Genomic DNA, 14,200 nt, shown 5'->3' with positions numbered 1-14,200 from the left:
GGCTTCCCAAAGTGCTGAGATTACAAGCATGAGCCACTACGCCCTGCTGTTTTTCACTTTTTATTTTGTGGAGCACACATTGCATCTAGTTATCCATTCTTTTCACTATCTTTTAGTTGTTTTTCGTGATATTGATGTTTTTGAAGTCTAAGCTAGTTATTTTGTAGAATGTCCCATGATATGAGTTTTCCGATTGTTTTTTCATTATTAGGGTTGGGCTAAATATTTTGACAAGAATACTTCATTGTTGAGGTATTAACTTCCCATTGTATCACCTCAAAAGCATATAAAATGGTTATTTGTCCCATTTTAGTGAAATTAAGTTAATCCTGCCAGGTTTCCTCATTCTAAAGGTGACTCTTCCTCCTATAAAATTAAAAAGTAAGGCCAGACACGGTGGCTCACGCCTGTAATCCCAGCACTTTGGGAGGTCGAGGCGGGAGGATCACATGAGGTCAGGAGTTCAAAACCAGCCTGGCCAACGTGGTGAAACCCCATCTCTACTAAAAATACAAAAATTAGCTGGGCGTGGTGGCAGGTGCCTGTAATTCCAGCTACTTTGGAGCTATGTCAGGAGAATCGCTTGAACCCGGGAGGTAGAGGTTGCAGTGAGCCGAAACTGCACCATTGCACTCCAGCCTGGGCAACAAGAGTAAAATTCCATCTCAAAAAAAAAAAAAGAAATTAAAAAGTAATCTATAGGATAACACTTTGAGAGCCTCTGAATGTCCTGTTACTCAATAACCTGTGGTTTTAGCATCCTTTAATCATCCTTGCCTGTTTTTATTATTCTATTAGTGGTTGAAATTCTTCTAGATAGAAGAGCTTTTTCCATTTAAAAAATTTTTACTTCTGTATTTCTTATTTTTCTCCTAACTTTAACAGTGTTTACTTGGTGTCATCTTTGTTTTTGACAGTGGGCTCATTGTGGTATAATTGATAAGAGCTAGAGTGGAAAGTCCAAGGTTAAGTCTGCAGCTTTGCTAGCTGTATAACCTTGGGTAAATCGCTTCATCTCTGTTTGTTTTCTGACTTAAAGCCTATCCTATCTACTTGGTAGGCTTGTGATGATAACTAATAGAGTATATGTGACAGTAATCTATCTATCTTTCTTGCTGGTGGGATTTTATTTTTGTTTTTATTTTTTTTTATTATTATACTTTAAGTTCTAGGGTACATGTGCACAATGTGCAGCTTTGTTACATATGTATACATGTGCCATATTGGTGTGCTGCACCCATTAACTCGTCATTTACATTAGGTATATCTCCTAATGCTATCCCTCCCCCCTCCTGACAGTAATCTTTAAATTGAGAAACAATGTTATTAATGTTATCCAAAATGATAACATATTATGTTTCCTATATCTTTATATATCTAATATATATGGTATATAGTATACTATATTGAATATTCTGGGTGTTGAATAAATGCTTTTGAGTAAATGAGGTAAAATACTACTTTATAAATTAGTGAATTTTGAGGTACATGATTTATACCTTTATTTTATTTTATTTTATTTTTTTGAGACATGGGGCTCATTCTTGCTTTGTTGCCCAGGCTAGAGTGCAGTGATGTGATCTTGGCTCACTGCACCCTCTGCCTCTTGGTTTTAAGTGATCCTGTCACCTCAACCTGCCAAGTAGCTGGGATTACAGGCGTGTGCTACCACACCCAGCTAATTTTTATATTTAGTAGAGACATCATGTTGGCCAGGCTGGTCTCGAACTCCTGACAAGTGATCTGCCTGCCTCAGCCTCCCAAAGTGCTGGGATTATAGACGTGAGCCACTGCTCCCAGCCTCCATTTCAGTTTTCTGTAGTGGAGCCGCATATGTATCAATATATTGCAAACATTTCAGAGTCAATTTTAGTTGGCAGTAAAAACAGTAAAAACCTGAAATTGTGTCTACCTTGATTTTGAATTTCATTATCTCTAATATTCGTTGTAGGCATGTGCTGATAAGTTGAAAAGAGAAATAGAGCTGTATGGTTGCCCCCCTGATTTTCCAGATGAAGAAGATGAAGAGGAAGAAACCAATGTTAAAACAGAAGATATAAGAATTAAGGATAAAGCTAAAGGAAAAAAGGTTTGATAGTGGTTGATATTTATGTTGGTTGAAGTTTTGTATTTTTCTGATTTATATGTGCATTCCCAGTACTAGCACAGTGCCCAACACATAAAATGTGTTTAAAGTATCAAAGCAAAAAATTATCTTTCTGGCCGGGCACGGTGGCTCAAGCCTGTAATCTCAGCACTTTGGGAGGCCGAGGCAGGCAGATCACGAGGTCGGGAGATCGAGACCATCCTGGTGAACACGGTGAAACCCCATCTCTACAAAAAATTAGCCAGGCGTGGTGGCGGGTGCCTGTAGTCCCAGCTACTTGGGAGGCTGAGGCAGGAGAATGGCGTGAACCCGGGAGGCGGAGCTTGCAGTGAGCCCAGATCGCGCCACTGCACTCCAGCCTGGGCAACAGAGTGAGACTCTGTCTCAAAAAAAAAAAAAAAAAAAAATTATCTTTCTGACTTCCCTATTTCTTTTTTCCTCTTTTTTGAAGTAATTTTAGATTTACAGAAGAACTGCAAGATAGTATATAGATGTTACATCTTATATAACTATGATGCTATTTTTCAAATTAAGGAATTGACATTAGTACAGTAGTGTTTACTAAACTACAGACTTTTTGGATTTTACCAGTTTTTTCACTAATGTCCTTTTCTCTTCCAGTGTCCAATCCAGGATCCCACATTGCAGTTAGTTGTCATGTATCCTTACTATGTTTCCTTAATCTTTTCTATCTTTCGTTTTCTTCCATGACCTTTATACTTTTAACAAATACTGGTCAGGTAATTATAGATTATGCCTCAGTTTGAGTTTGATGCTTTCTCATCGTTAGATTGAGGTTATTGATTTGAAGGAAGACTATTAGGTAATTTGTCGTTCTCAAACATTAGGGAGTATATGATACTGATATGTCTTATTATTGGTGATGTTAACATTGATCATTTGGTTAAGATGGTGTCTGCCAGGTTTTTCTCCTGTAAAGATTTCATTTTTTTTATAATTAATATATATTTTGGGAGAGATCTTTTGAGGCCATGGAAATAATACTGTGTTTCTTTTTAAATATTTGCTTATTAATTTTAGCATTCATCAGTGGATCTTGCCTACAACAATTATTACTATAGTCTTCTAATCATGATTTTCCATTTTCCTTGTTCTTTTTACATTTATTATCTATAATTCTTCTGAAAGGAAGAGCTGTCCTTTCTCCCCCACTTACTTATTCTGTCCTTTCTATGTCATATGGATTCATGGATATTTACTTTATTCTTTAGGTTATAAGCCAATACCATTGAGCTTTTTGTTTTTTAAGAGATGGAGTCTCACTGTGTTGCTGGCCTTCAGCTCTGGGGCTCAAGCTGTCTTCTCACCTCAGGCTCCTGAGTAGCTGGAACTACAGGCTTATACCTCTGTGCCTGGCTATTGGGTTGTTTTTGTGTGTGTGTGTGTGTGGTTGTTAACAACACCGTAACTTGTTGTCAAATTGTTCTTTTTTATTAGAATAAAGCTAGAATAAATAAATTGTTCTAGCTTTGGCCATTGGGAGTTTTTTTAGCTTGGCTCCTGTGTCCATTAGACATTCCCTCATCTTCCTTTGTTCAAAGCGCTTTCTTTCTTTATGGTGTCGCAAGCTGTTCCAGGCTTGTATTTTCCGTGATTCAACCAAGGACTCAACCACTTCTCCAAGGTTTCTTTTATTGAAGAATAGTATTCAGAAACTAAGGTCTGAGTGCTGGGTGTGCTCATTGCCTGGGAGTATCACTGCTTCTAGGTACTCTCAGTGGAAAGAGCAAGGAAATATATTTATGTCTGCTAAGCCATGCATACACATCTGTTTTTATTTCTTTATCTATTTGAATGTTTATTAAAAAACAAGCAAGTTCATATTGATACCCCTGGCTCCATTTTAGCACCATGGGTCTCATTCTAGCATTTTCCCTTGGCTTATTTGTGACTTCTTACTACAACAGTGAGAAACTTGGCTCTCATTACCTATAGTATATTTATTTATTTGTTCAATCCTAGACTACTAGTAAAGTAGTTTCAAAATTGCCAACCTATACCCCTGGGAGAAAAAATTTTACTGACGAAAGTACAGTGTTCGTGTGTAATTCTTTTTGTCTTTAGAATCTAATCACACTGTTTTCCAAAACTGCCTAGATCAGCTCCTTTCTTCCCTCCCCCTTGAGTGTGGTTATATCATATACTTGTAATGCAGTTAGATAGATTTGTCACAGTCTGCATTCCTCCTTAGGTTCCTTCAGCATCCTGGCTGAATTTTTTAAAAATTTACATACCATAAAATTTACTTTTTTTTTTGTTTTTTTCAAGACATAGTCTTGCTCTGTCACCCAGGCCGGAGTACAGTGGCGCAGTCTTGGCTCACTGCAACCTCTGCCTCCTGGGTTCAAGCAATTCTCATGTTTTAGTCTCCCAAATAGCTGGGATTATAGGCGTGTGCCACCACGCCTAGCTAATTTTTGTATTATTGTTATTATTGTTGTTGTTGTTGTTGTTTGAGATGGAGTCTCTCTCTGTTGCCTGGGCTTTGAAGTACAGTGGCACAGTCTCGGCTCACTGCAACCTCCGCCTCCCGGTTCAAGCGATTCTCCTGCCTCAGCCTCCAGGGTAGCTGGGGTTACAGGCGCTCGCCACCATGCCCGGCTAATTTTCGTATTTTTAGTAGAGACGGGGTTTCACCACATTGGCCAGGCTGGTCTCGAAGTCCTGACCTCGTGATCCGCCTGCCTCGGCCTCCCAAAGTGCTGGGATTACAGGTGTGAGCTACTGTGCCTGGCCCAAAATTTCCTCTTTGTGGTGTATAATTCTGTGAGTTTGAAAATGCCCGGAGTCATGTTTCTACCAGCACAGTATCATATAGAGCAGTTCTGTCACCCTCAAAATTTTCTTATGCTGCCTCATTATAGTGTTACAGCTTAACCAAATTTCCTACCTTCAACTTCTGGCATTTGGTTGTCTTTTGGATATTCATAATTTTTGGAAAAGGAGGAAAGTCTTGTGAGTAGCCTCTTTATAGGTAAATAAGGTAAATGTGGTATTAGGATAAAAGAAACAGAAGGTTTGGTATTGAGATCTTATCTTCATGATGGGTAGTTCTTTATGTTGCCATCCATTTAGTTATTATTGGTGCCAGTGTCTTGGCGGATATCTTGGCTATACAGTTTGACAGACTAAATTAGTACTATTTAGTACAGACTTTAGTACAGACTAATAGTACAACTAATTCCTGCAGTGTTCGGATGTATCAGCATTATTTTAGAATGTAAAAAAATTACATTCATTAATATCTTGGGTCATTTTCCTCGAGTGTTGGTTATTCTTTGATCGAGTTTATTTTTCTCCATTATTTTCAGAGTAAAGCTGCTGCTAAAGCTGGATCTTCTAAATACCAGTGGGGCATTATGAAATCCCTTGGTCTGTCTGATGAAGAGATAGTAAAATTTTCTGAAGCAGAACATTGGCTTGATTATTTCCCGCCACTGGCTATTCAGGATTTAAAGAGATTGGGTTTGAAGGTATGTCTATAAAGAAAATATGAGGAAAGCATTTACAAGTATGTGCTTTTTTTTATTGTACTTTGCTTTATTGTGCTTTCCAGAAATTGATTTTTTTTTACCAATTGAAGATTTGTGGCAACCCTGCGATGAGCAAGTCTAGTGGCACCATTTTTCCAACAGCATTTGCTTACTTCATGTCACATTTTGGCAATTATTTTGATATTTCAAACTTTATTATTATCTGTTATGGTGATCTATATTCAGTGATCTTTGATGTTATTATTCTAATTGTTTTGGGTTGCCACATACTGTACCCATAAAAGATTGCAAACTTAATTGGTAAATGTTTGTGTTCTGACTGCTCCACTGACTGGCTTGTTTCCCTCTTTCTCTCCTTGGTTTTCCCTGTTTTCTAATAAACAACAATCTTGAAGCCAGTTATTAACCTTATAATGGCCTCTAAGTGTTCGTGTGAAAGGGAGAGTCGCATGTCTCTCATTTTAAGTAAAAAGCTAGAAATGATTAAGCTTAGGAAGGCATGTTGAAAGGCAAGATAGGCTAAATGCTAGGCCTGTTGTGCCAAACAGTCTGCCAAGTTATGAATGCAAAGAAAAGTGCTTTTTTTGTTGTTTTTTGAGATGGAGTCTCGCTCTGTCACCCAGGCTGGAGTGCAGTGGTGTGATCTCGGCTCACGGCAACCTCTGCCTCCCAGGTTCAAGCTATTCTTCTGCCTCAGCCTCCCGAGTAGCTGGGATTACAAGCGTCTGCCAACACGCCTGGCTAATTTTTGTATTTTTAGTAGAGACAAGGTTTCACTATGTTGGCCAGGCTGTTCTTGAACTCCTGACCTCAGGTGATCTGCCCATCTCAGCCTCCCAAAGTGCTGGGATTATAGGCATAAGCCACTGTACCTGGCCCAAAGAAAAGTTCTTGAAGGAGATGAAAGGTGCTTCTCCAGTAAACACATGAATGATAAGAAAATGAAGTGACCTTATTGCGGATATGGAGAAAGTTTGGTCCATATAGAAGATCAAACCAGCCACAACATTTCCTTCAGCCAAACCCTAATCCAGAGGAAGGCCCTAACTCTTCAGTTCTGTAAAGGCTGAGGGAGGTGAGGAAGATGCAGAAGAGAAGTTGGAGGCTAGCAGAGGTTAGTTCTTGAGGTTTAAGGAAAGAAGCCATTTCCATAATAGAAAAGTGCAAGTTGTAGCCTGGGCGTGGTGGCTCAAGCCTGCAATCCCAGCATTTTGGGAGGCCAAGGTGGGTGGATCACCTGAGGCCAGGGGTTCAAGACCAGCTTGGCCATCTAGGGAAACCCTGTCTGTATTAAAAATACAAAAATTAGCTGAGTATGGTGGTGGGCTCCTATAATCCCAGCTACTTGGGAAGCTGAAGGAGGAGAATTGCTTGAACCCAGGAGGTTGCAGTGAGCTGAGACTGCGCCATTGCAACCCAGCCTGGGCAACAAGAGCGAGACTCTGCTGCAAGGTGAAGCAGCAAATGCTGATGTAGAAGCTGCAGCAAGTTATTTAGGGGATCTAGCTAAGATCATTGATGAAAGTGGCTACACTAAACAACAGATTTTCAATGTAGACAAAACAGCTTTCCTCCAGTGATTAAGATGCTGTAAGATTTCCATAGCTAGAGAGAAGTCAGTGTCTGGCTTAAAGGATGGGCTGATTCTTGTTAGAGGCTAATGTGTCTATTGACTTTAAGTTGAGATCAATGCTCATTTACCATTTGGAAAATTTTAAGGCCTTTAAGAATGGTGTCAAATCTACTCTATGCTCTATAAATGGAAATAAAGACTGGGTGACAGCACATCTGTTTAAAGCATGGTTTTGTGAATGTTTTAAGCCCACTCTTGAGACTTATTGCTCAGGAAAAAAAAATATTTCTTTCAAAATATTACTGTTCATTGACAATGCACCCAGTCACTCAAAAGCTCTGATGGAGATATACAAGGAGATGAATGTTTTTATGCCTGCAAACACAACATTCATTCTACAGTCCATGAATCAAGGAGTCATTCAACTTGTAGGTCTTCTTATTTAAGAGATACATTTTATAAGGCTATAACAGTCATAGATGGTAATTCCTCTGATGGATCTGGGCAAAGTAAATAGAAAACCTTCTGGAAAGGATTCATTGTTCTAGATGCCATTAAGAACATTCATGATTCATGGGAAGAGGTAAAAATATCAACATTAACAGGAGTTTGGAAGAAGCTGATTTTAACTCTTATGGATGACGTTGAGAGATTCAAGACTTCAGGGGAGGAGGTTACTGCAGATGTGGTAGAAATTGCAAGAGAACTAGAATTACAAGTGGAGCTTGAAGATAAGCCTGAATTGCTGTAATCTCATGAGAAAACTTGAATGGATGAGGATTTGCTTCTTATGGATGAGCAAAAAAAGTAGTTTCTTGAGATGGAGTCTGCTTCTGGTAAAGGTGCAGTGAACATTGTTGAAGTGACAAAGATTTTGAATATCACATAAACTTTAGTTGATAAAGCAGTGGCAGGTTTTGAGAGGATTCACTCCAATTTTTTTTTTTTTTTTTGAGACGGAGTTTTGCTCTTGTTGCCCAGGCTGGAGTGCAATGGCATGATCTCGGCTCACTGTAACCTCTGCCTCCCGAGTTCAAGTGATTCTCCTGCCTCAGCCTCCCCAGTAGCTGGGATTACAGGCATGCGCCACTACACGTGGCTAATTTTGTCTTTTGTATTTTTTTTTTTTTTTTTTTTTAGTAGAGACGGAGTTTCTCCACGTTGGTCAGGCTGGTCTAGAACTCCCCGACTTCAGGTGATCCGCCTGCCTTGGCCTCCCAAAGTGCCGGAATTACAGGCATGAGCCACCATGCCCCGCCCACTCCCAGTTTTGAAAGTTCTATTATGAGGAAAATGCTGTCAGACAGCATTGCATGCTACAGAGAAATCTTTGTGAAAGGAAGAGTCAATGGATGTGGCAAACTTCATTGTTGTCTTAGTTTAAGCAATTGCCATAGCCATCACAACCTTCAGTAGCCACTTCTCTGATCAGTCAGCAGCCGTCATCATTGAGGCAAGACTCTCCACCAGCACAAAGATTACAACTCAACTGAAGGCTCAGATGATTATTAGCATTTTATAGCCATGATGTATTTTAAAATTAAGGTATATACATTGTCTTTTTAAATATAAGTTTATTGCACACTTAATATAATTCAATATAATATAAACATATATATGCCTTGGGAAATCAAAAAATTTGTGTGACTTGTTTTGTTGTGGTGGTTTAGAACCAAACCCACAATATCTCCCAGATATGTCTGTATATTTGTGTGATTATATGAGATTTGGACCAACTCCTAATTTTAGAATAATATATCCCCTGTATGCCACTAAAGAATTAGTACTGTTATTGTCAGACTAGAATCTGACATTGCTTATGGGTCTCATAACAATGAATACTTCACTATTTGTTGAATTAGGATGTATATTGACATATTAACAATTAGTAGAAAGGAGCTTTATTCAAAGAATGTGAAGAAGCCCAAGTTTAACTTGAATATTTAGGAATACATAAAGGTAGGATTAAATGTTTCTTCTTAATTTATTATAGCTTCTATATGTTTGTTAATATGTATATGTATATGCTTAAAAACATATTTTAAGTAAATTAAGGTAATAATGGTGATATACTTTTAATAGTGGAACTTGGAAAATTATTTTTAATAGTTGATCTGATTCAAAGTTAGAAGAGTAAATAATTGATTCATAGGAATTCTTACTCAAACAAAATTTGTGTATTTCTCAGTAATTGCCTTTTAAAACTTTCCTTTTATAGGTAGACTGGCGTCGTTCCTTCATCACCACTGATGTTAATCCTTACTATGATTCATTTGTCAGATGGCAATTTTTAACATTAAGAGAAAGAAACAAAATTAAATTTGGGAAGCGGTGAGTTTGTTATACTTGAGCATAATAAAGCAAAAATCAGTTGGGCATGGAGGCTCACGCCTGCAATCCCAGTGCTTTGGGAAACTGAGGTGAGGGGATTGCTTGAGGCCAGGAGTTTGAGACCAGCCTGGGCAACATAGCGAGACCGCATCTCTTTATATAAAAAAAAAATTAGCCAGGCATGGTGGCATGCACCTGTAGTCCTAGCTACTTGAGAGGATGGGGCAGGAGGATTGCTTACATGAATAAATAAATACCGTGTAGCCTACCTTTTCCCATTATCTTTCTGTTTTTAAAATACATTGTTTCTATTCTTTTGTATCCTTTGTTTTCCTTTTTTCCTTACCAGTGTCTTAATTTGTGTGAGCTGCTTAGTGTTTATGACAGATATAACCAGGGAGAATGGAAGGGTGGGCTTTTATTATCTTACTAAAGATTCTGTTCAGTATTCCCTGCCAAGCAGAAAAGTAATCATTTGATTTGTGTTTTATTTTATACTTTGTTCTATGAATTAAGATTCTTCCTTGATTATGTAGATTAATCAAGGAAGATAACTTAAGAAATGAAAATAAGTTATCTTCCTTGATTAATCTACATAATCAACTTCCTGATAGTTTCATTTGTTAAGTCAATTTATGTTTTATAATCTTTTGTTCAATACCACAAAGCCAAGATCCGTGTGTATTTTTCAGTGGTATTACCTTTGACGAAGGTAGAAAGCTTTCATTAAATAAGTAGGTTGACAGTGGAACTACCATAAGAGTACACATAATAGATACAGATATCTACTCAGAAATTCTAGTTACAAGACATGTAAGAAATTAGGTGCAACACAGGCAAATATGGTAGGATAAAATGTGAATATTATAATAATGTTTGTCACTTTTTGTTTATTTTTTAGGTATACCATTTATTCTCCGAAAGATGGACAGCCTTGCATGGATCATGATAGACAAACTGGAGAGGTGATTATTTGTGAGACAGAGTAGCTATTACAATAATCCTTAATATGACCATAGAGTTTAAGAAATAGAAACCTAAAAATAACTTCTTCGTAGTGCTGAGAGATGTAGTCCTGATACTCTGGTGGATATGAAGAGGAGATAGAATATCAATACAGGTACCTGTATCTTGTGTAGTACCTAGCTATCCTAAGAGTCATCTGAGGACAGCTGCATCGGTTTGTTACAGGAAAGCACATTGTTTAGCCTCACCCCAAAATTGCTGAATCAAAAGTTCTGGGGGTGGGGCCCAGGAATATCTTTTTTTTTTTTTTTTTTCCAGACAGAGTCTCACTTTTTCGCCCAGACCGGACTGTAGTGGCGCTATCTCGGCTCACTGCAAGCTCCGCCTCCTGGGTTCATGCCATTCTCCTGCCTCAGCCTCCTGAATAGCTGGGACTACAGGTGTCCGCCACCACACCTGGCTAATTTTTTGTATTTTTAGTAGAGACAGGGTTTCACCGTGTTAGCCAGGATGGTCTCGATCTCCTGACCTCGTGATCTGCCTACCTTGGCCTCCCAAAGTGCTGGGATTACAGGCGTGAGCCACCGTGCCCGGCCTCCAGGAATATCTTTTTACGAGCTCTCAATGTGATGTATATGCATGCTAATGTTGTGAAGCACCATCTGGAAAATAAACAGCTCTAAAAAGAAAGCTTGGGGAGAGGTAATAGGATATGTGACTTAAGATTTGATGTACACAGATTCCAGTTATATTTGCTTTGATCATGTGCCTTCTTGCTTATTTCCAAAGTGCTTCTAGCCATGCCTAGAAGTTCATTCTAATTCCTGTAGAACACATGATTAACATTATTGTCTGAAATACTTGAATAAATCAAGAGTAAGTGATTTGGCTAAATCCATGGCACAGTAAAAGTCAATGACAATGCCAGCATCTGAACTTATGATTCCCTATGATTGCATCATTCTTTATTACCATCTTTGAACATATTTTCAAAATCAGCCTTCAATTTTGATGTAATTTATCTAAGTGAGAGTTGATCAAAATTTTAAAAGATTTGAGAGACTTAAGACCCAGTAAAATTTTAATATAGCCAGTGGCAGCAATATCCTAGATTTCAGTAATCCTTCGTAGATTTTTCAAAGCATTTTTCATCCGTTATCTTGTGTGTTCCTCAGGACAGTCCTATCTGAGATACAACATCCTTATTTTACCGATAAGGAAAGAAAGGGTTAGAGAGATTATGACTACCTTGGGTCCAACAATTAGTAAGGGAGCAAATTAAGTTTAGAATGCACATTATCTCTGACCTCTGGTCTAGTGTCTTCCTTTGATGACTACTATGTGGGACATGCCCTGGGATGGAATTAGGGTTGTGTCTTCTCACCTTCATTTTGGCAAACACTATTTTGGGCAATTACTCCAAATCTCTCCTAACATACTGGACTTCTGTGTGGGTATGGTTAGCACACCACTGGCAATCGTTTCTCTGGAAAAAAAAATTAATAATGCAAGAACCCATTTTAGGGATTTGAATCAGATCTCTCACATAGATTAGCAGGTTTAAGGCAAGTCTTTTTTTTCCTTCAAATTTTTGTATCGTTTCTTTGCTTAGGGTGTTGGACCTCAGGAATATACTTTACTCAAATTGAAGGTGCTTGAGCCATACCCATCTAAATTAAGGTAGGTTTGCCAGAGTAATTGCTTTATCATTTCTGAACCATCAGATGGTTGTTACACAGTTGACATGTTTTTACATCAATATTTGTTTTTTTTTCTCAGTGGCCTGAAAGGTAAAAATATTTTCTTGGTGGCTGCTACTCTCAGACCTGAGACCTTGTTTGGGCAGACAAATTGTTGGGTGCGTCCTGATATGAAGTACATTGGATTTGAGACGGTGAATGGTGATATATTCATCTGTACCCAAAAAGCAGCCAGGAATATGTCATACCAGGGCTTTACCAAAGACAATGGCGTGGTGCCTGTTGTTAAGGAATTAATGGGGGAGGTAAGTTGGATAGCAGATTTTTTATTTTAATGCATAAATTTCAAGGAAAATTTCAACAATGAATATTGAGAAAAGAGCATTACAACCTTAAAAAATGAGGTGTACATGCAGTACAGTGTGTAAATCTTGTGTGTTTTGGTGCATTTTCATATGTATATACACTTAAGCACCACCTAAATCAAGATATAGAACAGTTTTAGCACTCCAGAAGGCTCTCTTATGTCCATATCATTAGTACTCACCTCTCTCCTCCAAAGGTAACCACTGCTCTGACTTCACCAAAGATTAGTTGTTCTTGAACTTTACATAATGGAATTGTATAGTCTGACTGTTTTGTGTGTGGCTTCTTCTGCTTAACATGATGTTTGTGAGATTCATACATGTTGTAGGAGTAGTTCTTTTTTATTGTTGTGTAATATTCATTGTATGACTGTATCATAAGATAGCACATTTGATTTTTAGGTTTCAACTCGGTAAATATCTGGTTGAAAAATATAAGCAGTCCTCCCCAAGAGATTTAATAGCTGCATTAGTCATTATATTATTTTAAAAATACTATTACCTGAATTCGTGGTAATACTAAATTTGGAATTGTAGCTGCCTTTTTTTTTTTTTCGTGTGAAGAAAGTCTTGGTTGATATTAATTAAATATGGATGGTTACACAGCTCATCTACTTTATTTTATTTTTATTTTTATTTTTGTAGACAGTTTTGCTCTTGTTGCCCAGGCTGGTGTTCAGTGGCGTGATCTCAGCTCACTGCACCTCTGCCTCCTGAGTTCAAACGATTCTCCTGCCTCAGCCTCCTGAGTAGCTGGGATTACAGGTGCGCACCACCATGCCCAGCTAATTTTTTGTATTTTTAGTAGAGACAGCATTTCATCATGTTGGCCAGGCTGGTCTTGAACTCCTGACCTCAGGTGATCCACCCGCCTCGGCCTCCCAAAGTGCAGGGATTACAGGTGTGAGCCACTGCACCCAGCCTTATCTACTTTATTATCAATATTTCTGAGTGTGTTTAATTCCATTTAGTGAATGCTGATCTTTGGTATCTTAAATAATTTTTTAAAAAGAAAAATATGAGTAGAGTACCATCTCAGTTCTTTTAAATTGAACTATTTTATTCCTTATTTAATACTTTTTATTTGATTGCAGTATATTTACAAGTCCCAAAATTCAAAAAACACAAAAAGATACAAAAGTTCCCCATTCTAGAGGTAGTTAGTAATATCTGTGTGTTGTGTATCCTGGTAATATTTCATGTATACACAAGCGAATACACACATACTCTTTGTCCCTCTGTTTTTACACAAATGGCAATATACTTTATATGGATTGTACCACATCTTGCTTTTTTATTTGTATCTTGGCAATCATTTTGTCAGTACATAAACAGCTTCTTTATTCTCATTTTTTTATAGCTACATAATATTTCATTGTTTGGCTGTACCACAATTTACTTAACCATTCTCTATTAATGGATATTTGAATTGTTTCCTGCCTTTTTCTGTTAAAAGCAGCACTGCCACATCTCCTTAGTTCCTAATGTTGGAATTTTGTCTGAGAAGTTCTTGGGAACAGTATTAGGGATACACATGTTTTCCTATTCTTAATGCAACTTTTCTCGCTGTTAATTTGAGCAAATTCTGGCGTGAGGGACATGGATGTTATAAATTGCAAAATAGTTTCAACCTTTAAAATGGT

The 14,200-nt window shown here is 37.9% G+C and overlaps 1 protein-coding gene across 3 annotated transcripts in view; it reads left to right on the top strand.

Annotated features, from left to right (window-relative positions):
- LARS1 (leucyl-tRNA synthetase 1) overlaps positions 1-14,200 on the top strand; it is a 66,775-nt gene that overhangs the window by 10,738 nt on the left and 41,837 nt on the right. For all 3 annotated transcript variants that reach the window (XM_054489510.1, XM_054489511.1, XM_063665248.1), the window contains 6 exons: positions 1,952-2,089; positions 5,440-5,601; positions 9,414-9,526; positions 10,428-10,491; positions 12,105-12,172; positions 12,272-12,497. In XM_054489510.1, the coding sequence (XP_054345485.1) occupies positions 1,952-2,089; positions 5,440-5,601; positions 9,414-9,526; positions 10,428-10,491; positions 12,105-12,172; positions 12,272-12,497 (771 nt within the window). The remainder of the gene's footprint in view (positions 1-1,951; positions 2,090-5,439; positions 5,602-9,413; positions 9,527-10,427; positions 10,492-12,104; positions 12,173-12,271; positions 12,498-14,200) is intronic.

This window comes from Pongo pygmaeus, chromosome 4 (assembly GCF_028885625.2).
Source record: "Pongo pygmaeus isolate AG05252 chromosome 4, NHGRI_mPonPyg2-v2.0_pri, whole genome shotgun sequence".
NCBI lineage: Eukaryota > Metazoa > Chordata > Mammalia > Primates > Hominidae > Pongo > Pongo pygmaeus.
Note: the sequence above shows the minus strand (reverse complement) of the source record. Positions and strands in the feature narration are given on the sequence as shown.